This window comes from Eucalyptus grandis, chromosome 8 (genome assembly GCF_016545825.1).
Source record: "Eucalyptus grandis isolate ANBG69807.140 chromosome 8, ASM1654582v1, whole genome shotgun sequence".
NCBI classification, from domain to species: Eukaryota; Viridiplantae; Streptophyta; class Magnoliopsida; order Myrtales; family Myrtaceae; genus Eucalyptus; species Eucalyptus grandis.
The window spans coordinates 72,232,223-72,256,460 of record NC_052619.1 but is presented as its reverse complement, the minus strand read 5'-3'; the positions used below and the strand labels follow the sequence as shown (position 1 = coordinate 72,256,460).

Here is a 24,238-nt window from a genome sequence, read left to right as displayed (position 1 = left end):
TGTAATGATAACGTCATCAACTTTATTGACTGGAAATTGGATGTGACTGTAAAGTGGACGCTGCACCTGCTGGGAAGTTGCCCATACGCGTCTTTTATGCCAAATGGGTCCAATTCAAATATGCGAAATGCAGCATTTTTAAATAAGCATTATGTTTAACTAGTGCTCTGTGGGTACCGATTAAATTAAACATTTACGCATAAAGAAAATTTTGTTATTTTGAAAGCACTACCTTCCTTATTTTATACACAATCAGTGTATTGAGAATGTAAATATCTGTTTCATTAAATATAACTAACAAGTATCAATAAAATGCTTACTAAAAAGATTTGTCTACTAATGATCTTCGGCGTGGCCATAACATTTACCGTTCATTATTTGGAAGCATATTTTTCAATTTTTTTTAATAAGGCCACTTCTCTTTAGGTTGGAAATTATGTATTATCAATTGCTGTTAATGTCTGAACCGATCCTATGGACTTCAGATTAGATCCGAGTACACCAAAACTCTTAGAATCTTTTGGTCAATTAAGTCAATTTTAAATTTCCGAATCGATTGGTAATTAGCTCAAATCTCGAGTCTTTGTAAAATTAATTTTATAGTCAACGGTCCTCTAATGAGGCTTACAAAGTCTTTGTCGTGACTTCAAATATTAAAGTCACGGACTTGCATCGAGATCTGCAAAACATCTTCGGCTTTTTGCGAAATTGCCTACAGCCGGTACGATGTGCTAGATGAAAATGTATCTCAAGAGTGCCTCTTAGAGAGAGATAGAGAGTGAGGGGTGGCTCCGTTGGGCGCGAAGTGAGCTCCTATGGCGACATCAGAGACGGGAACCAGCACCAGCAATCCATTTGGAGGTGAGTACCAGGTGTTCCTGAGTTTTAGAGGACCCGACACTCGTCGTGGATTCGCCGACACCCTCTACCATGCCTTGTCTGAAGCCGGGATTCATGTTTTCATCGATAACGAAGAGATTCGACCGGGTGAAAGAATTGATGGCGAACTTTTGCGGGCGATCAATGACTCCAGGCTCTACATACCCATCTTCTCCCCCAACTACGCTTCGAGTTATTGGTGCCTCTGCGAGCTTGCGAAGATGGTGGAGAACATCTCTAATCCTAGGGAAGACGAGACTAAGAAGGTGATATTGCCCATCTTTTATGATGTGAAACCAGATGACGTGAAGTTGTGAACCCCATCGTACGAAAATGACATTCGGAATTTGGAGCAAATGATGAAGGATAAGAAAAAAAATTTCAGCTCCGAGGATGCGAATACATGGCGGCGAGCGCTCAAAACAGTTGGTGGCATCAGCGGGTTGGACTTGAAGAATCATACAGGGTAACCACTTATTTATGAATGGGAAAATCATTTTTTACGATCGAAAGGTAGATCTAATAAAAATTCATTAATCATATTCCAACTCCAGTTTCCCAAAATTGAAATAAAAATTCTTTATTTTTTATTTTTTTTAATATCATGAGATATCCAAATTTTTCTGACTTAACAGAATTATTATGACTTTGTTTTTGACCTAATTTTCATTGTATAAAAGATAGGCTTTGTTTCATCTTTTCTATGCCAACTTGATCCGTACATGTATTAAGATTTCTAATGTATGCCAGAGAACTTTATCATTGAGCTGAACGCAATTGTATTTGTAAAGTTCGTTTTCAATCTCATATTGCTGTAACTCATCACGCATTTATATTTTGATTCTTCTACTTGATTTAAAGATCAAACATTTCTTCCTCGATTCCTTCAACTTAAACTTGTAATGGAAATTCATGTTAGTGATTCATCACCATTCCTGAAGTTTTGGGGTTAACGTTGAATTTTTATCGAGTCTTTAGTCCATCTTATTCTAGTCCCGATTCGATTTGTGCCCCTTTTCATTGGATAAATTGTTATTGCAGCCGACCCATCTCAAAAAAATAAAATAAAAATTGCCTCATAATCATAGAGATAAATTTTAATATCTATATATAGACATGTGATAACCCATATGATTACTAGGTAGAGCGACCATCAAAAGTAAATCAAAGTAAAATTCTTAAGCGATCATGGGGAACGCGCACACGTATTTCATGACATTTTGATGGAAATTAATTTTTATTGTTTTAAGTGAAATAATAATGTGGTGATAAATTCTTAATGTCCTTGAAACCGATGAACATTAAAAGAAAATGATCTCGCAAAATTAAATGCGGTTTAGTATTATTATTTCGGTAAAAAATAAAAACACTTTTTTCTTACAATTTTTTCTTATATTGATTTCTACGGGGTGGTTCTTTCTTTGATACAATGATAAAGTATCAACATTAGATTCCTGGCTCCATCACTTTAACTGAGTGATATCTGCGTTTTTGATTAGTTTATGAAATTGATCTACAAAAGAGAAGTGAAAAAGGCTTGTTGTAAGTTTGAATAGGAAACGCTTATTTATATACTCCTTTTCTGTCTTCTGAATTGATTTTGCGCAAGAATTTTTATCTCGTAACATAACAATAATTTATTATGATTATATTATTCGTCCATATTTTTAACGTTTCCATGGGAACAATGTTTACGATAATTAGATTGGAATTAGTTGACTTAGTATATGGTTGGTCAACATGCAAGGAAACGAATTTGTTACCTTTTCACAATTGAAGCTGTTCAACTTTGTGGCAGGGATGGGCATCTAAGCAAGTCGGTTGTTGATAAGGTTGTGAATAGGCTCCGGACAAGACAAAGAGAAGTGACCGAAGATTTAGTTGGAATGGAGAATCGAATATCGGCAATAAACAATTTATTAGACATCGATGCCGGTGGTGTGCGGCTTATTGGAATTTATGGGATGGGCGGCATGGGTAAAACCACACTTGCCAAGGAAATCTACAACCAATTGTGTCCTCACTTTGGGAAAAGCTGTAGCTTTCTTCGTGATGTAAGGGAAACGGCAAAAACCAAGGGCTTAGTCAAGCTGCAAGAACAATTATTGTCCGATATCTCTAATTCTAGAGGGGCTCGTGGCATTAACAATAGTGATGATGGGATCAAAGTGATTGAAGAAACAATTTGCAACAAGAAGGTACTGGTTGTTTTGGATGACGTTGATGACAACAACCAAATTCGAAAACTAATCGGAAGGACTTCTTTGTGTCTTGGTACTAGGATACTTGTTACCACTAGGGATAGTGGGGTTCTGAATATTAGGGGACTTAAGTATAAATTCGAGCCTTATGAATTGGAGCGGTTGAGTGATGAACACGCACTTCAACTTTTTAGTAAGCATGCCTTTGATGTCGACTCTCCTCTAGAAGGTTATGACGCTCTTTCAAAAGACATTGTCCATACGGCAGGTGGCCTACCTTTAGCTCTTCAAGCAATAGGTGCATTGCTTTTTGGTCAGAGAAACAAAAAAATATGGGAAGAGATGCGGCAGAAGCTAAAGAAAACACTCAATAAGGATGTCTTGGAACAATTAAAGATTGTTGGAGAAATCCTCGTGAAGAGTTTTGAAGTTGACAAAATGTTTACGTCGTCTAGTCGAAGGTGCCGCAGACTACGCCGTTAAAGTCTAAAGACTTCCGGACTGCCCAGACTCAAGACTCAAAGTCTATCCTCATTGACGTCTACGATCCGTTGAAGAAAGGTTATCCCGAACTAGATGTTTTGTTCGGGATTTAATCTTATCATCTGGAGAAGATCTCGTGGGCTGGAGAAGACATATCGAAATCCTTTGATTGATCAAGATTGATTCAATGACTCAAAGATTCGATGATTGTCTAAATATTATTGGAAGGTTTCACTTATGGAAACCGAGATCCCGATTGTATGGGCGAACGAGGATGATGGGCTATCAACACGTTCCTTTAATAGCTCGAACGATCTTCCTAATTGATTCCGTCCAACGGGTAGATTGGAGGAATTCCTTTGGAAAGTGCCAACGGGTATGATGGCATAAAGGAGTATATAAGGAAGACGTTCTTAGTTGTTTGAGAGAGAGTGCGCGATAGAAAAATTCCAAAGTCGAAGCTCCTATTTGTTTAGATAAATCTCTTGAGCAAATACTTGTATACAAAAAGAGAGTCTATATTTGTGAGAGACCTTGAGGAGGTGTGATAGAACATCTACACTTTGTGGAATCGGGAAGCAAAGGCGTGTCTTGTAACTTCTCTTTTGATCATAGTGAAATCCAAATTATATGGGGTCATCGGTGCGGAAAGAGTGGACGTAGGCTTGGAATAAGCCGAACCACTATAAATCCTGTGTTTGATTTTCTCTTCCTTACTCTCTCTACACATATCGTATTTCAATCTGTTGCATACGTATTTGAGAAAAATAGTTTATGCGCCTATTCACCCCCCTCTAGGTGTTTATACTAGCAATATCAATTGGTATCAGAGCCTGTGTACTTACTTTATTTGAAGTGTTTTACTTCATAGTAAAAGATCCATGGCTAGTATGCTAGCACCCCTCTGGAAGGGCAAAGCAATACTAGACCACCTTACTTTGATGGAAAGGAATACAACATCTAGGAAGAACAAGATGAAAGCTTTCCTACGATCAAAGGATCCTCTGGAATGGGACGTTGTAGAAAAGGAATTACTCCTACCATTGCATCGCCTCTACGAAAGAGGAAAAGAAACTGAAGAATCCGATTGAATTTTTAATGTCTCAAGAAGAAATAACCAAGAGACAGACACTCGATGCAAAAGCAATTTATTCCTTATATTGTGCTTTATCACCAAAAGCAATGAATATAATAGAATATCTTCTTGTGGTACGACAAAAGAAGTTTGGGACAAATTGCATATCACCTATGAAGGAACAGGTCAGTGAAGGAAACAAGAATCAACATTCTTCTCGGTCAATACGAAGCCTTTAGAATGAAACCAGGAGAATCAATATCGACATGTTTAGTCGTTTTACGAGATATTGTGAATGGTTTGAAAATCAAGGTCAACCAACTTCTCGATCCCATGAAGGTAAACAAGCTACTGCGTGGACTCTCCAAGGATTGGAATCACATAAAGACTTCGATAAGAGAGACGCAGAATTATGCCACTATTTGTCGATGAGCTGATTGGAACTCTTCGATCCTATGAAGTGGAAAGGATCAATGAAGATGAAGATCCAAGAGGTAAGAAATCTATTGCATTAAAATCAAATGATGATTCGATGTTACATTCTCAAGAAGATATGGACGATGAGGAGCTTGCTCTCATGATAAGAAGATTCAGAAAACTAAACGAGAAAAGGAAGAAGGTTCAACTCAAAGAAACAAGGCTTTCAAAGACAGCGAGACCAAGTCGGTGATGATGATGAACCAAACAAAGATGTAGTCTGCTTTGAATGCAAGAAAAAGGGACACATCGGACCCAACTGTCCTCTTTTGAAGAAAAAGAAAGGAAAAGCTGAAAAATTTCGAAAAGCTCTCAAAGCTGAAACACGGAGTGATACTAAGTGTGAAGAAAGTGATAATGAATATGCCAATCTATGTCTGATGGCACAATCAGACTCAGACTTTGGGACAGACTCAGGATCAGACTCAGACAGTGAATTTGAGGTAAGTAACTTTAAAATTCCTGTCAAAGTTTCTAAATATATTTAGGAATTATGCTTTAGTCTTAAGACTTCTCTCAAAAGAATTTCCAAACTAAAAAGGGAAAACTCAGCTCTAAAACTAAAAGAAAATGTTTTAGAAGAAAGAGTTAAAAGTCTAGACGTGTCTGTTTCCAATCTTAAAGAAAATGAAGAAAATCTTTTAAAAGAAAATACTTTTTTAAAAACAGACTTATCTAATATATCAAAGAAATTTTCTATGGGATCTGAAAAACTTGAGAAAATTCTTTCAGCACAAAGACCTTACTTCAATAAGTCTAGTCTAGGTATGACAGAAGAAACAATTCCCTTAATTGATTTTCCTAAAGTAAAAGAAAGAATCAAGAAAAGGCTTTCAAGTGAGGTTTACAAAAATCACTTCAAGAAAGTTTTTGTTAAACCCGTAGGAAGAAATTCTCTTAAATGTTCAAAGTGCAACAGTCCGGATCACTTTGAAAAAGAGTGTCCTATGGTATGGAAACCTATTAAGAAAGTATGGGCTAATACTGTTTATCTTACTAACACCAAAGGACCCAAGAAAATTTGGGTACCAAAGAAAGCTTGAGACTCTTTGTTAAATGCGGGTCTCCATCAAGAATCGAGGTAAAGTGGTATCTTGACGGCGGATGCTCAAGACACATGACAGGAGACTCAAATTGCTTTATAAAACTTGCTCAAGTAAATGGTGGAAAAGTTTCATTTGGAGGAAACAGACAAAGGAAGTATTGTGGGATTTGGAACCGTGAAAATTGGAACTCTCACAATAAGTAATGTTTCCTTAGTGGAAGGACTCAATTACAATCTTCTCAAAGCATTAGTCAATTGTGTGATCTTTTGGTTTCAAGATCTCCTTTCAAGAAGGAACATGTTCGAATCGAAAAGACTCTACTCAATCTTTTTGGGTAGAAGACATGGAAATATCTATCTTCTGGATATGAAACCAAATGAATCGCAATGTCTTATCTCAATTCAAGACGAAGCAAGCTTATGGCACAAAAAGCTTGGACATGTCAATATGAAGCAATTAGCCAAAATCTCATCAAAGCGGCTTGTTCGAGGTCTACCAAAATTGCCATACCAAAAGACTGATTCATGCACTCCATGTATTAGGAAACGAGGTAAGAAATTCTTTTAAGCCAATAAATCATGTCTCTACTAATCATGTTCTACGGTTGCTGCATATGGATCTCTTCGGACCAACCAGAACTCAGAGTATTGGGGGGTAAGAAGTATTGCCTAGTAATTGTTGATGATTACTCCCGTTTTACTTGGGTATATTTCCTTTCAAGTAAGTCCGAAACCTTTTCCTATTTTGAAAAATTTGCTAAAAAGGTTCAAAATGAAAAGGGATGTGTAATCTCTTGTATAAAAACAGATCATGGAGGTGAATTTGAAAATCAAGATTTTACAAAATTACGTGATGAATTTGGCTATAAGCATGTGTTTTCCTCTCCATATACTCCTAAGCAAAATGGAGTTGTGGAAAGAAAGAACAGATCTCTTCAAGAAATGGCTAGAACTCTTTTAATTGAAAGTAAAATTTCTTCTCGATTTTGGGCTGAAAAATTTGTTTCAATAGCTTGCTATATCATCAATAGAATCTTCTTAAGATCTATTCTTCGAAAACCCCTTATGAGTTATTCAAAGAAAAGAAGCCTATTGTTTCATACTTTCATGTATTTGGTTGCAAATGTTTTATATTGAAAAATGCAAAGATCGAGTTGGTAAGTTTGAAGAAAGATCGGATGAAGGTATCTTCCTTGGATATTCTACATCAAGCAAAGCTTACGAGTCTATAACAAGAAGAGCCAGTCTGTAGAGGAGTCAATGAATGTTAAATTTCAAGACTCAATGCAAGATGAATCAAGACAGACTCATCAAGAAGAGTCTGAACCTGCTCCAGACCCTCCAAAGTCTACAACTCAAGAAACATCTCAGACTCTGGAAAAACAGCATCAGGTTGATAGTGAAGATCCAAATAAAGAAAGAGATCATCTACCAGACAAATCAACGAGTAACTGGAAGCATAAGTCTAGTCATCCTAAAGATCTTATAATTGACGAAATTAATGAAGGAATTCGCACAAGATCCAAAAGGCGAGAAGAGTCTAGTCTTTGTGGCACTCGTTTCTGAAATTGAACCAAAGAGCATAGAAGAAGCTTTATCGATGAAAGCTGGATTGAAGCTATGCAAGAAGAACTCGAGCAGTTCGGCATAAATGATGTTTGGGAATTGACATCCCAACCAAAAGGAAAAACTGTTATTGGAGCCAAATGGGTGTTCAAACAAGATGAACGAGAAAGGGAAAGTCGTACGAAATAAAGCAAGACTCGTGGCCAAGGGATATACGCAAGAAGAAGGAATAGACTATGATGAGACTTACGCTCCAGTGGCAAGGTTAGAAGCTATTCGACTATTACTCGCGTTTGCTTGTTATAAGAATTTCAGATTATTCCAAATGGACGTCAAAAGCGCCTTCCTAAATGGATTTATCCATGAGGAAGTCTATGTGGAACAACCGCCGGGGTTTGAAGACCCAAAGAAGCCGAGACTCGGTCTTGGTGAAAAAGGCTTTGTATGGTTTGAAGCAAGCACCTCGGGCTTGGTACGACGAGTTAAGTAATTTCCTATTACAAAATGGTTTTGTTAAAGGTAAAGTAGATACGACTTTATTTATCAAGAAGGAAAATAAAAGTTTCTTACTTGTTCAAATATATGTGGATGATATTATTTTTGGATCCTTTAATGAAAGTACGTAAGAAAATTTTCAAAGTCTATGCGGGATGAGTTTGAAATGAGTATGATGGGAGAATTAACATTCTTTCTTGGTCTTCAAATAAAACAATTGAAGGAAGGAACTTTCATTTTTCAAGAAAAATATGTTAATGATCTTGTCAAAAGGTTTGGGTGGAGAATTGCAAAAAGACCGACATACCAATGTCAAGTTCTTTAAAGATAGACAAAGATGAAGAAGGGAAGAAAGTTGATCAAAAGGCATGCAGGAGCATTATTGGATCACTTCTCTATCTTACTACCTCTAGACACGATATTTTGTTGAGTGTTTGCACTGTGCTAGGTTTCAATCGGATCCTAGAGAATCCCATCTCGCGCGCAAACGCATCATCAAATACGTCGCTTCATCATCAAGCATCGGTCTTTGGTATCCTAAGAAGGGAGACTTTAAACTTAAGGATATTTAGATGCGAGATTTGGCCGGTTGCGAGTTGATAGAAAGAGTACTTGAGGAACTTGCCGGTTGCTTGGAAACGAAACAGTGTCTTGGTTTTCAAGGAAACAAATCTTGTGTCTCTTTCAACAAGCGAAATGCGAGTATGTAGCTCTTGGAAGCTGCTGTTCGCAAATTCTATGGATAAAACAACAGCTAAGAGATTTTGCAATTGAAGACTCATGCACGGAGATTAATTGCGACAACACCAGCGCTATCAACCTCACCAAAAATCCAATTCTCCACTCAAGAGCGAAGCATATAGAAATTCGACATCACTTTATTAGAGATCATGTTCAAAATGGAGATGTTTCAATTAAATTTGTTGACTCAAAGAATCAGCTGGCTGATATACTTCAAAGCCTTTGGAGAAAAATCAATTTGAGTCTATACGGACCAGACTCAATATTTTGAGGTATGAGGATATCAAAGTCTAAAGACCCTCAGACTCAGGCTTACAAGACTTTATCAACAGTCTTGTCTCGACCTTCAGACTGTAAGTCTTTCTCACTCTCCAATCTTATCTTGAAAAGGTACGATCATCAGACTCTGTTTAAATTGTTGCCGTATATATTACATCGATTCATTTTCAAAAGGGAAGTTATTTTTGAAATAACTATTTTTACGGATAAAATCAGTTATTTTGAAAAGGCATATTTTTTTATTTCCTTTGTGACGATTCGTTTACTCTTCTTTTTAACCGAACGAGCACTATCGATTAATCTTCACTTGTCTATTCACTTTACTCTCAAAACCCTAGAAAGCATCGATCTTCCACTCCCGTTTGTCTTCATCGCTAAATCATCAAAAAGTTGTCATCTTTTCTGGGAAAGTCAAGCGAGGAAACTTCCAAACAATGTGAAAGATGTCTTCTTCACGAAAATCGTCAAGAATCGCAAGCGGGGACCACGAGAGAATGAGTAAAGGGCCTACGCACTTCGATCTTGCTAAGAGATGAAGTTTATCCATCAAAACCCAGGCCCACAACATTCTCGGCGGCGTCATTCTCCATCATCTAGTCCTCAAGACGTTGTTCAACGAGGAAGAAATCATTGAGGAAGCGGACCAGTAAGATCTCAAAAAGCACTTTTATCTACAAGTTATATCGTGCTTTAAAAGGAATTCGTACTCCTTTGAACTATATTGATAGTTTTGTTAAAGAAAAAGGATATAGGAACGAATATATCTTTACTGAAAAGAATGGAAAGTTTGGGAATCGCTCGTAAAGGGGTGGTGAGGAAACCCTTGCGAATATCCCAAGTGATCCTCGTGGCTTGGGGGCCAAATCACAGATGGGAATGATGATGACAATTTGTTTAGTTTATTTCAACCGAAAATGGGTATTGCGGCTGAAATTCAAGGAAAAAGGGGAGATTTGTTCGGATCAAAGGATCAAAAGGATGCGTACTCGAAATTCTTGGCCAAGTGTGGGGTAATAAACCTAGGAGTGTGGACTTTGATTTTCGGATCTTTGTGAAAGTGAACTTGAGGAAAAGTTCAATTATCTTCAACTTGAAAAGTTACGTTCGACTCAGCGAGGCTTATCTTTGAATTATTTGCCTACTTCTATTCAAATCTTAGCTTTTCGGATGCGAATAGATTTTCCTTGATGTCAAAGAACAAGACTATGTTGTAGATATGGATATCTTTGGCTGATGTGTTAGAAGTTGAGAGAGCGAGATATCAACCGATTAAAGTTTCCATTGCTCGGGCCACACTTGAATTGGTGAAGGACGGGAGAACGAGAAGAAGATCACCTACTCAGGATGAATGCATTCAACATTTTGCTTCACAAGGCGTGATTAATTGCCTTCGGCCAAAATCAACTTCCAAAACGATGTTTCAAGCTCGAGGCAAAGTTGATGTATGCTATCCTCTGTGGAAAGAAGTTTTCTCTCCCTCATCTTGTCATGTTTCACATGTATAGAGTGGTGATGAAGGACGAGGTCAACTCCCTTACCCAAGCCTTGTTACGAAGTTATTCGGACATTTGAATATTCAGCCTCCGCAAATCTTTTGTGTTCGATCATGCGATCATATGGTGGTAGGACTGAAAATGGTGACCAAAATGCGTCGAAGGAACGAGCAAGGAATGGAGAAATTCAAGGAGAAGACTCCTGCCAAGTCTCATCAACTCTCTTCTGCTACTAAGAGAAAAGGGAAGGAGCCCATGGCTGCTCCATCAAAGAAAAGAAGAGCTCTCCTCGTTGAGGATGAAGATGATGATGATGACATCACCATCTCTGCAATGGCTTTAAAGAACTTAAGTCGTCTGTTCCCTGAAAGAATCGGAACAAAAGACGAAAGAAGCGAGAGGAGAAGGAAGAAGAAAGAGAAACGAGCAAGAAGCGAGCAAGAAAGACTCAAAGAAGAAGGAAGGAGAGAAGGAGAACACAGGAAATCTCTTCTCTACACGTAGGCATGAAAACGGGGAGTTCGGGAGAAAGGAGTGACATCTTCATTTCCGGATGAAAGTGAAGGAGTCGGTCGTTCGCTGCGAACCCGAAGATGTTTATGCATCTCAATTTCCAGAGGAAGGTCTTGAAGCTTCATCGCCTAACTGCGAGATTATCTTTGATCCACCATCGTCTACTTTTACTCCATCGAAACGAGCGAAGCAAGTACTCGGAGCGATAATGGAGCAGATTTTCGCGAGAATCATGGATATTCTCTTGGAGATGAAAGGTCGAGATATATGCCCTGGATGCGAAGTTCAAAGCTTGAAGAATGAAGGTCAAGCTTCTTCTGTTCATTAAATGAAAAGATGCAAGCCCTCTCTATTCGAAATCGGGCCAATGCCAAGAGTGAGGAGGTTATACGGTGAAGGAAGACTTTAAGAGGCTGGAAGGCATTGTTCGATCTATGGAAGATTTCCATCTTGTCCGCATTCCCAAGCAATCTTGATTTCATCTCATCCTTTTTAAATGATGACAAAAAGGGGAGAGATGCATGATTTGAAAAACAAAACTTTCAATCTTTTTATTTTGTTGGATTGTGTTTAAGCTTGTCTGTTTGTTTTTGACAGACTTTGACTTTGTTTTGTGTACGGATAAGAAGCTTGCCTAGACTTGGATTTGACTGCATTATCAATATTGATATCTTATGAATGGCTTAATCATATATTGGACTAACCTATTTTACGTGATTGCGAGATTCTAGTGTTTTTAGTCATTTATTTTCATAAGATATGCATATGTGTTTGAGAAATGTTTTGCGGGTCAAAGTTATCCAAATCTGTAGGAAGGTTTTGTCACCATCAAAAAGGGGAGATTGTTGGAGAAATCCTCGTGAAGAGTTTTGAAGTTGACAAAATGTTTACGTCGGTCTAGTCGAAGGTGCACTCTGCCGGTTAAAGTCTGAAGACTTCGGACTGCCGAGACTCAAGACTCAAAGTCTATCCTCATTGTGAGTCTACGATCCGTTGAAGAAAGGTTATCCCGAACTAGATGTTTTGTTCGAGGATTTAACCTTATCATCTAGAGAAGATCTCGTGGCTGGAGAAGACATATCGAAATCCTTTGATTGATCAAGATTGATTCAATGACTGAAGATTCGATGATTGTCTAAATATTATTGGAAGGTTTCACTTATGGAAACCGAGATCCACGATTGTATGGGCGAACGAGTTGATGGGCTATCAACACGTTCCTTTAATAGCTCGAACGATCTTCCTAATTGATTCCGTCCAACGGGTAGATTGGAGGAATTCCTTTGGAAAGTGCCAACGGGTATGATGGCATAAAGGAGTATATAAGGAAGACGTTCTTAGTTGTTTGAGAGAGAGTGCGCGATAGAAAAATTCCAAAGTCTGAAGCTCCTATTTGTTTAGATAAATCTCTTGAGCAAATACTTGTATACAAAAGAGAGTCTATATTTGTGAGAGACCTTGAGGAGGTGTGATAGAACAGCTACACTTTGTGGAATCAAGGCAAAGCTGTCTTTGTAACTTCTCTTTTGATCATAGTGAAATCCAGGCTGTGGGGCTGTCGGTGCGGAAAAGTGGACGTAGGCTTGGAATAAGCCGAACCACTATAAATCCTGTGTTTGATTTTCTCTTCCTTACTCTCTCTACACAGATCGTATTTCAATCTGTTGCATACGTATTTGAGAAAAATAGTTTGTGCGCCTATTCACCCCCCTCTAGGTGTTTATACTAGCAATATCAAAGATAAGCTATGATGCCTTAGAAACGGATCAAAAACAGATATTTCTCGACATTGCATGCTTTTTTATTGGTAAGAAGAAGAAGACTGAACAAATCTTTGTGTGGGACAATTGTGGGCTTAGCTCAGAGCATGCTATTGATGTACTTACTAGGAGGTGTATGATAAAGGTCGTAGATTACTTAGATGACAAGAGATTTTGGATGCATGATCAGTTTAGAGATCTTGGAAGAGCAATTGCTAAAGAAGAGGGTACTAGGTTGTGGGATATAGCCGACATCAGTTGCGAATTAAGTTCGATAGAGGTAAAGTATGACCCTATTTGAATAGAAAATTGCTTACCCTGTTCTTAATTGAGGATTCACGTTTCTGAGTTGGGAGCTATTCTTCTATTTCATTTTTTCTTCTCTTGATAAAATAAAATTGTGGGATATTGACATATTGCTGCTCCTGCTCCTCAATGTTATTGGCAGAAAAAGCAAAAAGTTCAAGCACTCTGTTTTCGCGAGCGATGTTATTGGGATGTCCCTTGTAGAACTGTCACTGCGAAGCAAATTAAGCGGTTCCCGAATCTACAGTTTCTTTGGTTGTCTAGCGTAAACTTGCAAGGCGACTTCGCGAGCTGTCTTTCCAAGTTGAAATGGTTTTATTTGTGGCATCACACTGGAGGCAACGATGATCAAGCGCTTATGCTAACCAATTTGCATCTAGAAAACGTGGTTTTGTTGCATACTTATGGCTATGAGTGGACAGAAGATGCGATCAAGAGCCTAATCAAGGTATGGTAGAATCCCCCTTAGTCTAATTTTCTTATTCAATAAAGTACAAAATTGAATGAATTTACAGTCTAATTTTCTCATTTAATGAGAGGATCAAATGACAAATGATACAAGTCAGGAGCCTAAATCCATATTTATTTCTTGTATAGACATCTAATTCTCTGTCTTTATGTTTCATCGTTTTTTGTAGGAGGCAACGAAGTTGAAGATTCTCATCATTGAGTCATGTCGTTTGTCACATGGGACGCCAATCTTTTCCAAACACTTAGTTTTAGAGAAGTTGAGTTTTCTTTGCTGTTCTTCTTTGAAGAAAATTAGTTGCTCTATTAGGAAATTGAGGTGGCTGACTTACTTAGAATTTGAGCATTGTAAGGCACTTGAAAAATTGCCTGAACAAATTGGCGGACTAAAGAATCTTCAGCACCTCTCTTTTGGGGATTGTCAAAGCTTGATGGGACTCCCTGACTCAGTTGGCGAACTAAAGAATCTTCAGCACCTCTCTTTTAGGTATTGTCAAAGCTTGAGGGGACTCCCTGACTCAGTTGGCGAACTAAAGAATCTTCAGCACCTCTCTTTTAGGTATTGTCGGAGCTTGAGGGGACTCCCTGACTCAGTTTCAAAATTAGAGTCATTGACGGAACTAGACCTAGATGTTTGCAATAAGATTCAAGAGTTGCTGGAGCTCCCAAAAGTTTGGCCACTCTGAGGCTTGCATCTTCATCGTTGCAGAGTATCCCCGACGTCTCAAACCTTACTAATCTAGTTGAACTGCTCCTATCGGATGGACAGATTCCTGGTGGTCGTTCAAATATAACTCAATCTTGCGACTTGTCATGGATTGGGAGGCTATTCAAACTGAGAAAGTTAGAATTGTGCCTTTTAAATGTCCGTGCAACATCCATAGAGTGGGGTTCCCTTTCCTTGCTGGAAGAACTTCGACTCGATGGACTAGACTTGCAGAAGCTGAAACAACTTCCGTCAAGCTTGAGAGTTCTAAAGCTCAGATGGACTCAAGTGAAACAAGTGGAACTCGATGGGCTTCCTAATTTGGAAGAGTTAATAATCGGAATATGTGAACGCCTTGCAAAAATATCCGTTACATCAAGTTTGAATAAACTCAGAGATGTTGAGGTGTTCGATTGCCCCAAGCTAGTCGAACTTCAATTTCACGGTGTCTTAAAATCGATGGAGAGTATATATAGTTCGGATAATGAATCTTTAGAGGGGTTGGTTTGTCTATCGGAGGAGGAGCTAGGATGCAATGAGCTACAAGCTCCCGAGTTGACTGATGGTTGGAGGAGAGTGTCCCTTGTCTCAAGCTCCCTAAAGATGCTTCGAAAACTCAATCTGTCATCTTTCCCAGGGCCACAAGAGATTCGATTTGTTTCAACGGTGGAAGCATTGGAAATGTTTTCTGTTTCCGATTGCAGTTCATTAAAAAGGTTAGGAGGTTTGTCAAACTTGAAGAATTTGAACAATTTAAGCATTTGGTCGTGCCCGACGCTGCAGGTTGTTGAGGGCATCGACAAGTTAGAGCGTTTGGAGTATTTGGGGATTGATGACTGCAGATCAGTGGAAAGGATTTTCGAGTCATCAAGCTCAAAAATACCAAAGGAGTGCAAGATACGGATACATGATTTGGGGCAGCTACCCAGCTCTGGCGACGGGGGATCAGTCATCACTTGGGAGTTTTATAGACAGATGATTTTGAAGGCACAAACACAAGCGGCGGACTCTACTATCGAAACAACTTTCCCCGAAATAGGGGATCCTCTATTGGAACAGGTACACCTTCTGTTTATTCATGGATCATCATTGTTTCTTCTGCTTTATCCGCTTTTTATTTCTGCTCTAGACAATAACATGATTCTAAAATGTGCAACCATGAAAAATTTCTCATTAAAAATTTCCATTTTACTAGGAATTTTATTTGCTATACTCGTGTCAACTTTGAAAGCGGGGTCAAGGTTCTTACATCATTAACTGTCTGACCGATAGAATACTCTCCTTCCTATTTATGCTTTTAGTTCATTCCATGCTTATCACAATTACTCAAATGACATGGAACCTATTTTTAAGCCCAAAAATTGATGATGAAACTTCATGAATTCTTTTCCACCTGATAAAATCAATATAATGCAATAGGATCATGCAATCTAACAAAATCACGAGATATCAGAAAATTAAATAAGAAATAGATTCAACACACCCCAATTTACATAGTCCAGTTCAAAGAGTGATCTAAATCCATAGGAACAGTAGCAATGATACGCTACAAACTAGCAGATTCTAACATAAAAAATAATCTCTCAATTCCAAGCTCTGATTCCACCCAATCGTGATCCAGTGTTTCGCTCAACTTCTAATGCTTCTTTTTCCAAACTAAAAATGCAATATGTAATAATACCAATTTCAAGAAGATATAATGTGTAATAATACCAAAAAGATTGAAAAAAGGGGTACAACGCATCCTATGCATGTCCTCAGCTCCATTGTGCGCTTGGTTGAGCCATGCTAGCTGGTTTAGGCTCCTGGCAATTAGGCTTGACCCAATGTGGCTTGACTCACTAGTGCCTTTGCAAGCGTCGTGACCCTCTGAACGCCCATACACATGTAGATGCCTATTTGCATCCCTCTGAACGCCCATACACATGTAGATGCCTATTTGCATCCCTTCACTTGAATCCAAGCTGACATTTTTCGACAAACCTCGACATCTGCTCAAGTTTGCAGCCTAGTCATGGTCGTGATTCGTCACTTTACATTGCCATGCTCTTCCAATGCCTTCCTTGGACAGCTTAAGTTGCATCATCTTGCCATGTCATCATGTCATGTTGTATGCCACATCATTCATCGTACATGCCATGTCATCACCTATGCCACGTCATCGCCATGTCATCGTCTTGTCACATGTCATGTCATTTAGTTTTGGCCACACTACCTCTCCTCCTTCTTTCGCCATCCCTATTTTTGGCCTCGATCATTGATGAAATTACCCGTCTCGTAACAAAACCTTCCAACTCGTATCACAACCACAAGAGCAACAACATGACAGCTTATAGATCCATCACTCTCTAGGTTGCCTACTTGACTTGGGTCCACTTACCAACTTACTACCAGGCTACGTGAACTGCTTTCCCTATAATCCTAACGAAGACTGAAGGACCCATTCCATGTGTACACAAATTGACAATATAAATTACCAATAGCATGTCAAAGATCAAATCTAGTACTACACATACATATGGCATAAGCCTCTAACAATCAACAGTACTAGCTTGTGAAATACGATATATATGCGCCACCTCCATCCTGATGCACGGTGACAACGTAAATGAAGTCTTAAACGTGCGATGCACAGTTACATATTGTAGTGCTTTGAACTTCTCTCTGTAACTCCTCTGAGTCATTCTCAACATTCCAATTTTCCTGTCTCTTCGCATCTCTATATGTGACACCTCCTCTGCTTCTCCCAAATTCCCCAACCAGATTTCCTTATTTTCTTAACTTATACGTCAAGTCTTGGGAAAGTTGTGAAGAAGTAAATCAAAGCCTAGTAGTTGCTCCGTTCCAATTTTGAGGAAATGAAGATATGCGAATTTGTGAATTTGTGAATGCTGCTTGATTCTAATAGATTTATGTTCGATTGATGCTTTAGAAAGCATTCTTAGGTTGATTAAGGGTGAGGAAAAACCATTACGTTGATTCTCGGTAGGTGCTTGCATTTGGGTGTTCAAACTAAGGATTATTGTCGTTTGAAATTTGGGGAATCTGTTTTGTTCTTTGAGGTGTTTAATCCACCTTAAATATGATATTTTCGAACCTCCCTCTTCTCAGCCAGATGATGGTGAGGAGGATAACGATGACAACAAGGATGACGGTAGGCAGGATGACGATGACGAGGATGATGACGAGGACAATGAAGATGATGGCAAGGATGACGATGACAACGACAAAGTGCGTGAGGACCATGAGAACGATGACGGTGAGGATGATGAGGTCAGCAATGTGCATTTGTCTCGCGGGTCTTCGCCGGTTTGTTCTGAGGACCAGGATGATGACGATGACGATAACGATGACGGCGAGGATGATGAGGACAATAATTCGCATGAGGTTTTGCGGTCATCTCACGGGACTCCACCAGTTCATTTTGTGAGTGATAGCGATGAGAACAATGATGTCAACAAGGATGGCGACGACGACGGGGACGGCGACAATTATGGCGACGAGGATAGGAAAAGGACGAGAATGAGGAAGAGGAAGAGAGGGATGATGAAGAAGCTGAGGAGGAGGTAAGAGGCCACAACAACCTAAAACTCAGCTGAAATCTATTCTCTATTCAGAATTCGTGCTAATTTTCTGAAATGCTGAAAGTAAATCTAGCAAGAGTTATTGCTCTAGATCACGAGCTAGCTGCAAATAAAAACTGTGATTGAAGAAATTGATGTTGAAACTGTCGGTTTACAATCTAAAGATGGGCTTGCTGCGCATCATGGTCCTCTGCCTTGCCCTACTTTCTTCAAATTTAAATACCTATTGATTGAGGAGAAAAAAAAGATAAAAAAATTCACGTAAAATTTATTTTATTTGTCAATTTAGACACAACTAAGGGATTATGTTGATTCTTGCTGGTTGCTTGCGTTTGGGTGTTCAGACTACGGATTAATGTCATATTATATTTGGGGATTTTGACCTTTTCTTCTTAAGATGTTTAATCCACCTTAAATATGATATTTTCAAACCTCTTTCTGCGCAGTCATCTTGCGGGCATCCACAAGTTCATTCCATGGACAACGATGAAGAAAAGTAGGAAGGCTAGAGGCGAAGGCGAATCAATGGCAACCACAAGAAAGAGGATGAGATTGATGATGAAGAAGCCGAATAAGAGGTAAGAGATGGAATAGAATGTGATGTACTTGGCTTCTTTTTTGCTATCGAAACATGGGGCGTGAAGACTGACTAGTAGTTGAAAGTGTACTAGTAGTGCCCATATCCGTTCGTTCTCGAGAGTTGATCGGCGAAGCCACCTCAATTTCTCGTCTCTTTCATTTTTCAACAGCTTTTGTTCTTTTCCTTTTCGATTGTTTAGATGTTATTCACTCCTTTCTTTTCTCTCCATAAAACGAAAATGGTGTGTAAGTGCCCTATTTATGGCACGCGAATTTGTTTGGATTTTATTGGTTATTCTCTTCTGATTCAGTGTATGCATCTCACTTTGTCGAGAGGTGACGCTTAGGAACATGCTTCATGAATATGTCTTAGCTGATATTTTTCGAGATTCATTGGTTTACCACTCCTTGACCTTGAATAGTCATAAGAACAAGACGGATGTTCTTTTCCCAAACCAAATCCTTCGACCTCGGCCTTTCAGGTAAACGGGTGATTCCCAGAATTCTTCGTGGAGGCAGGCCCGATTAATTAGGGATTTCATGAAATGTAATTTCACTTCCACCATTCTTGGTCGTCTTCGAAGTATTTAAACAAAAGCAAGAACATCTCATTAGGAAAGGAATTCACGTGTTCATTCTCATATACAAAACTCTTGAAGTTGATGTGATGGCCTCTCAAAGGACCAATTAAAGATGGCAACTTTTAATTGTGACCCTCCCGATGTGGTGTTGGGGAGTGAATTTAGAGGTCTTGTCGAGCTGGTATCCTTAAACGGCTCGGGTTCTCAAAAACCCTTACTTCGTGTGACATTGGTGTTTACATTTTAAATTTGATTAATCCAATGAGCCGCCGCTAGCTTGCTAGGGCAGATTAGGAGTCAAGTGAGATAAGAGAGAATATTTCACTTTCTAAACAATCAAATATTTAAGATTGGGGACATGGGATATGATTATACTAATTGTCTAATTAGTGCCCTTTTAGTACACTAGCTTAATTGATTTGTTTACCTAATTACTATCTTTATAATATATCATTGCCCTATACCATTGAATGATGTCCATGTATAAGCACGCAATCAAGGGTAAGTAAACAATCATATTTTACAATAAAAGTAAAGTATAAGGAAGTAAGCCTGATAAAGCGTTGAGTAAAGAATACACATGCCCTCGTTATTAAGCCCCTAGATAGTAATCCCATGAGGTACACACACTAATTAAATGAAACTAAGCTAAGTCTTGTGCTACAACTTAAGCAACCTGATCAAGGTCTTTGTTTCGTACCGTTTTCAAATTTTTTATTTTTCGAATATTCTCTAATTTTTTATTTTTTATTTAGTATTTTATTACTTTTAAATTATATACTCTGAAAAGCAGGGACTCAGGCTGGGCCCTCGGGCCCAATCCGAACATGGACTAAACCTGGACACACAGGCTTGGGCCACGGACACGAGTGGGCTTATTCAAAGCAAACCCACTTCGAATAGAAAACCCATCAAAGCCCATTTTGTTGAAACTGATTGCAGTAAGCCCATTTTCCATTCTAACAGCAACGAGTATATCCCATTGGAAAACCCATTTCCTCATTTTTCTCCTTCCTTCCCTTTGTTATTCTTGTTGCAGAGTAAAAAGGAGCACCTCAAAAATGAACAATTGACTCCAGAACATTCGAGGTTTAACCGATGGTCACACTTTCGATCTTCAAGCCGAGAACCATTTATCCACGGCCGTTAGTCATGTCCATCCATCACCGGTCCGCCATTGTTGACTACCGCTGTCAACCTCCCGTGGTTACTAGAGCGTCACCGTCGGTCATCGGCCACAATCTCACGCGCGTACACACAAGGCAGAAATAAGGGATACTAATCTTGCTAGGCACTTGATGACAAGCATCGCCAGACATCGAACTTGCATTATCCACCTCCAGTCATTTCTCATCGGGGAGAACCATAATGCAGAAAAACATGGAAACGAGGAACTGGGATTCATGTTCCGTAACCATGATCATATTGAAAGAAAAATTACACCTACTGGCTACAAAATTAACATCAACATATATAAATCATCAATATACGCTCTGGTCGACAGATATCAAAGCCTATTTCACAAGAATGTTTCGAATGCATTTCCTCATACACATTATAGGCATTGCAAAGATCGAGTCTAGTATGAAATTGAAGCTGTTTCTCGCTCTAAAATCAGCATTAGAACAACAATGACATCGCGAATCATCAAGTAACAACTCAGTTTTTTCGGTGATTTTCCCGTGAGTATCATGAACATAGCTCGGCACAACAACTCTCCAAAACAGAAGCAGAAAAGAAGAGAGTGAAATTACCATGTCAATGGACGACGACGAAGCTATAATCCGTCACCAACTCAAGTCTAGAGACTTAGGTTATCACTGCCTGTCGGAATCAAAGTGAACGAATGGATTCCAAGTGCGAATCCGTCGCTACGAAACTCCCGGTCGCACAGAAGAGTAAAGTAGAGCACGTCTTGCACGCCTCTGGAGCCGATTGATGGCGGTAGCGATCGACGGTCAGCTCGATAAAAGAGGTTTTCAAAGATGATGTAGCCGAGGATCACAGCCGGCGGTGGTGTGCCGAGCGGGAACGGAGATCCTCAAGTATTTGGATAACAGGCTAGTTTGCGGCACGGGGCAGGACTGGTGGAAAACGGGTCGCCGTGTGTCGATCAATGCTTGACAGTTTTAATTTCAACTAGGCTTTGATTATTAGCGTCGGGCTCAATCCAAGCTAGAGACTCCGTTGGATATTTAATGGATTATGATAATCTATCTAAATTTAGGCAAGGTTTTTGATCGATTACTTTGATGAGGTTTAACAACCGTTGGATTTGGTATAGTAGAGATGTTGGCGCCGGTTTATAGGAAATTCTCTCATTGAAAACTTTGAGATTGAACTTGTCATCGGATTTTCTTTAAAATGTTTTCTTGATAGTTGAGATGTAATTGAGTAACTTTTACATTCATTTCATTTACGTGACCTATCTTATAATTTGGGTCCCTTATAAGGCTACTAAAGTCAATAGCTCACACAATTTGCGTGCGCCTGATAACTTCAAAATGCAATAGATCAACCTATATAAGTAGAACACCTGTCTCGTGTTGGCTCATGTCTAGCTACCATAGCTATATGTGTTTTTTTTTTTCGGAAGCTATTAAAACTCATGTGTATGGATAAATATGTGTCAAAATACATTTTTTAAGTGAAATCATAAGAAAGCTTTTCTTAATTTTGAGAACTATGATCATATGATATTATAATTTAATTTTTGTACATCAAACTAAATTTAGCCTTTCAATCCCATCAGAAGAGTGGGAAAATGACTTTTGAGATTTGTGACGAATTGCTTTAAAGTAGTTGGCCTAGCCCACAGGATTGTGTCGAGCCACCAATAAAACAGGGGTTTTCCGAAAAATATGTTATAATACTCTTCATTCCCATTTTTTTAAAATCAATTATCTCTATTTAAATAAGATAAATTGACCAAATGTACCATCTTTAAGGTCAAGACATGTAACCAACATAACATAATCAAAGAGTTCACAAATAATCGTTGAGTCTTCTCTCTCGAAATGTAGAGTGTCTTCTACCTTTGGGTAGTTTTTTTCCCTAACCCTAAAACCCCTTTCATTCTCCGCTTCATACAGCCCACCCGTATTCCGCATTTTTCAGTGCTCAAATTGCGGTCGCTTTAGCTTCGCCCTTCTGTTTACTCTCTTTCAACAGCCTTAGCTTCTTGTGGACGGCCCAGCTTTCAAGCTATCGACCGATTCTGTCTGGTTTGTTTACTACATGCCTTCGATTCCATTCCATTTGTTACTATGATGTTGTTGCACAGTCAGTCGATGGTCATGAGCTGCCAACTATCTACTTTTGAGTTCTATTGTGCATCGAGAACTTTCTGATTTGGGCAATTGAGGTTTTCCATCTGGTTTCACTCTTGTTTAGTACATCCCTGTAACGAGTCCTGTTTTAGACTATTGGATGGTATCGGGAGACCATGACAACTCCTCTCGTTTGGCCGCCCTTTGGAACAGGTTAGGCCGCCTCACTACTAAACAGGTAATAGAAGACTGGGATTACGAGCCCCCACCTGAAAAATTGGAAGAGTGCAGGTTAACTCTGATTGAAAAATTCTTTCACTTTCCAAAGCACTTTAAAGCGAGCTTGGTGAACTAAACAAGTGGAAATATCACAACGAGAGGCGGGCCTCTATGTAGCAAAATTCCAATCACATGCAGAAAAACGGAGAGTACTTGAAGGGGGACCTTGGCTCTTCTCAAGCCATTTAGTTATCTTTAAACCATGGATCCCTAACACACCATTACATTGTTATGACTTTTCTAGTTGTGCCTTCTGGGTATAGGTGTTTGGAATGCCTTTGGAATGGTGTACAGAACGGATGATTAGCAGGGTGGTGCAACATATGGGTCGAGTCTTAGAAGTAAAAGTCGATACAAAGGAGGGGGCATCATCAAGAGCTGGTCGAGCCAGGGTGGATATAAACTTGCAGGAATCTCTAAAAACAGGGAAGCTGATTTGAATTGATGGTAAAACACTATGGCTAGATTTCCGCTATGAGTGACTATCACATTTTTGCTACTCTTGTGGAAAGCTGGGACACTATGCGATGTACTGCAAGGATATCCCTTATGATGAAGCAAAATTAGCAGGCAGAGAAAAGATGGCCTATGGCCAATGGCTTTGTGCTGAGGGGCTTTGTGCTGAGGTTAAGGAACATAGCCCTTATTGGTACACTTTTTACAAACCGCAAGATAAATCAGAGCAGTCAGAAGAAGCCGTACCTGAAACTCCTCCCTCACAAATTCCGAATGTCCCTTTATTGCCCCCACTAGCTAATGTTGAAGCAACACACTTGTCCAGCGTAGTCAATACAAACAGAGCACAAGAAGTAGGCCCTGACTCGCAGCACCATCAGCAAATAGTTATGCAAGGGACCTCTCTCCACACAACACTCATACCTGCAGAAGCCAAATTGAAAGTAATTCAGACCCAACCCATGGAAGAAAAGTTACAAAAGAAGCTGAAAAGTACAAGAGTGACACCAAAAATGAGAGTAGCCAAAAAGCTGAAGAGATATAACCCCTACAAGACAAGGGTTTGCTGATCAAGGACCATGATGATACAAACCTCATGGAAACACCTGTCTATGTAGCAGAGGAAGCGGGATTATGGGCTTTGGTGGCTAGCCCTAAATAGCCACCCACCGACAAATGAAGATGATTTGCTGGAACTATTAGGGTTTGGTAATCCCCTGACAGTTCAGGCTCTTAAGGCCATGACGGCCAAAGAAATGCCCGATGTTGTATACTTAATGGAAACAAAGAACACTGAAGTAAAGCTTCAACATATTCAGCGCCGTCTCAATTTCAAAAATTCATATATTATAAACCCAGTTGGTCTAGCCGGAGGCTTAGCAGTGTTATGGAAGGGTCAGGTATCTTTACGGGTGGTTCGCTTAACACAAAACCTTTTTGATATGATTTGTAGGATTGTGCAGGAAGATAGAACTATGCACATGACATGTATTCATGCTCCTTG

General features: G+C 39.2%; 3 protein-coding genes across 3 annotated transcripts; all 3 read left to right on the top strand.

Moving 5' to 3' along the window:
- The first annotated feature begins 630 nt into the window (after nt 1–630).
- Nucleotides 631–13,449, top strand: LOC120287517 (disease resistance protein RUN1-like). The gene is made up of 3 exons (XM_039300331.1): nt 631–1,345; nt 2,678–3,476; nt 12,988–13,449. The coding sequence occupies exons 1-3, from the start codon at nt 1,236–1,238 to the stop codon at nt 13,306–13,308; spliced, it is 1,230 nt and encodes a 409-aa protein (XP_039156265.1). The 5' UTR covers nt 631–1,235; the 3' UTR covers nt 13,309–13,449.
- LOC120287518 (TIR-only protein-like) lies at nt 816–1,196 on the top strand. Its single transcript, XM_039300332.1, has one exon. It carries the CDS (start codon nt 816–818, stop codon nt 1,194–1,196), a length of 381 nt encoding a protein of 126 aa, XP_039156266.1.
- Nucleotides 13,153–19,025, top strand: LOC120286260 (acidic leucine-rich nuclear phosphoprotein 32 family member E-like). The gene is made up of 5 exons (XM_039300330.1): nt 13,153–13,287; nt 13,456–13,761; nt 13,952–15,546; nt 17,599–18,053; nt 18,518–19,025. The coding sequence occupies exons 3-5, from the start codon at nt 14,947–14,949 to the stop codon at nt 18,651–18,653; spliced, it is 1,191 nt and encodes a 396-aa protein (XP_039156264.1). The 5' UTR covers nt 13,153–13,287; nt 13,456–13,761; nt 13,952–14,946; the 3' UTR covers nt 18,654–19,025.
- The last annotated feature ends 5,213 nt before the right edge of the window (nt 19,026–24,238 follow it).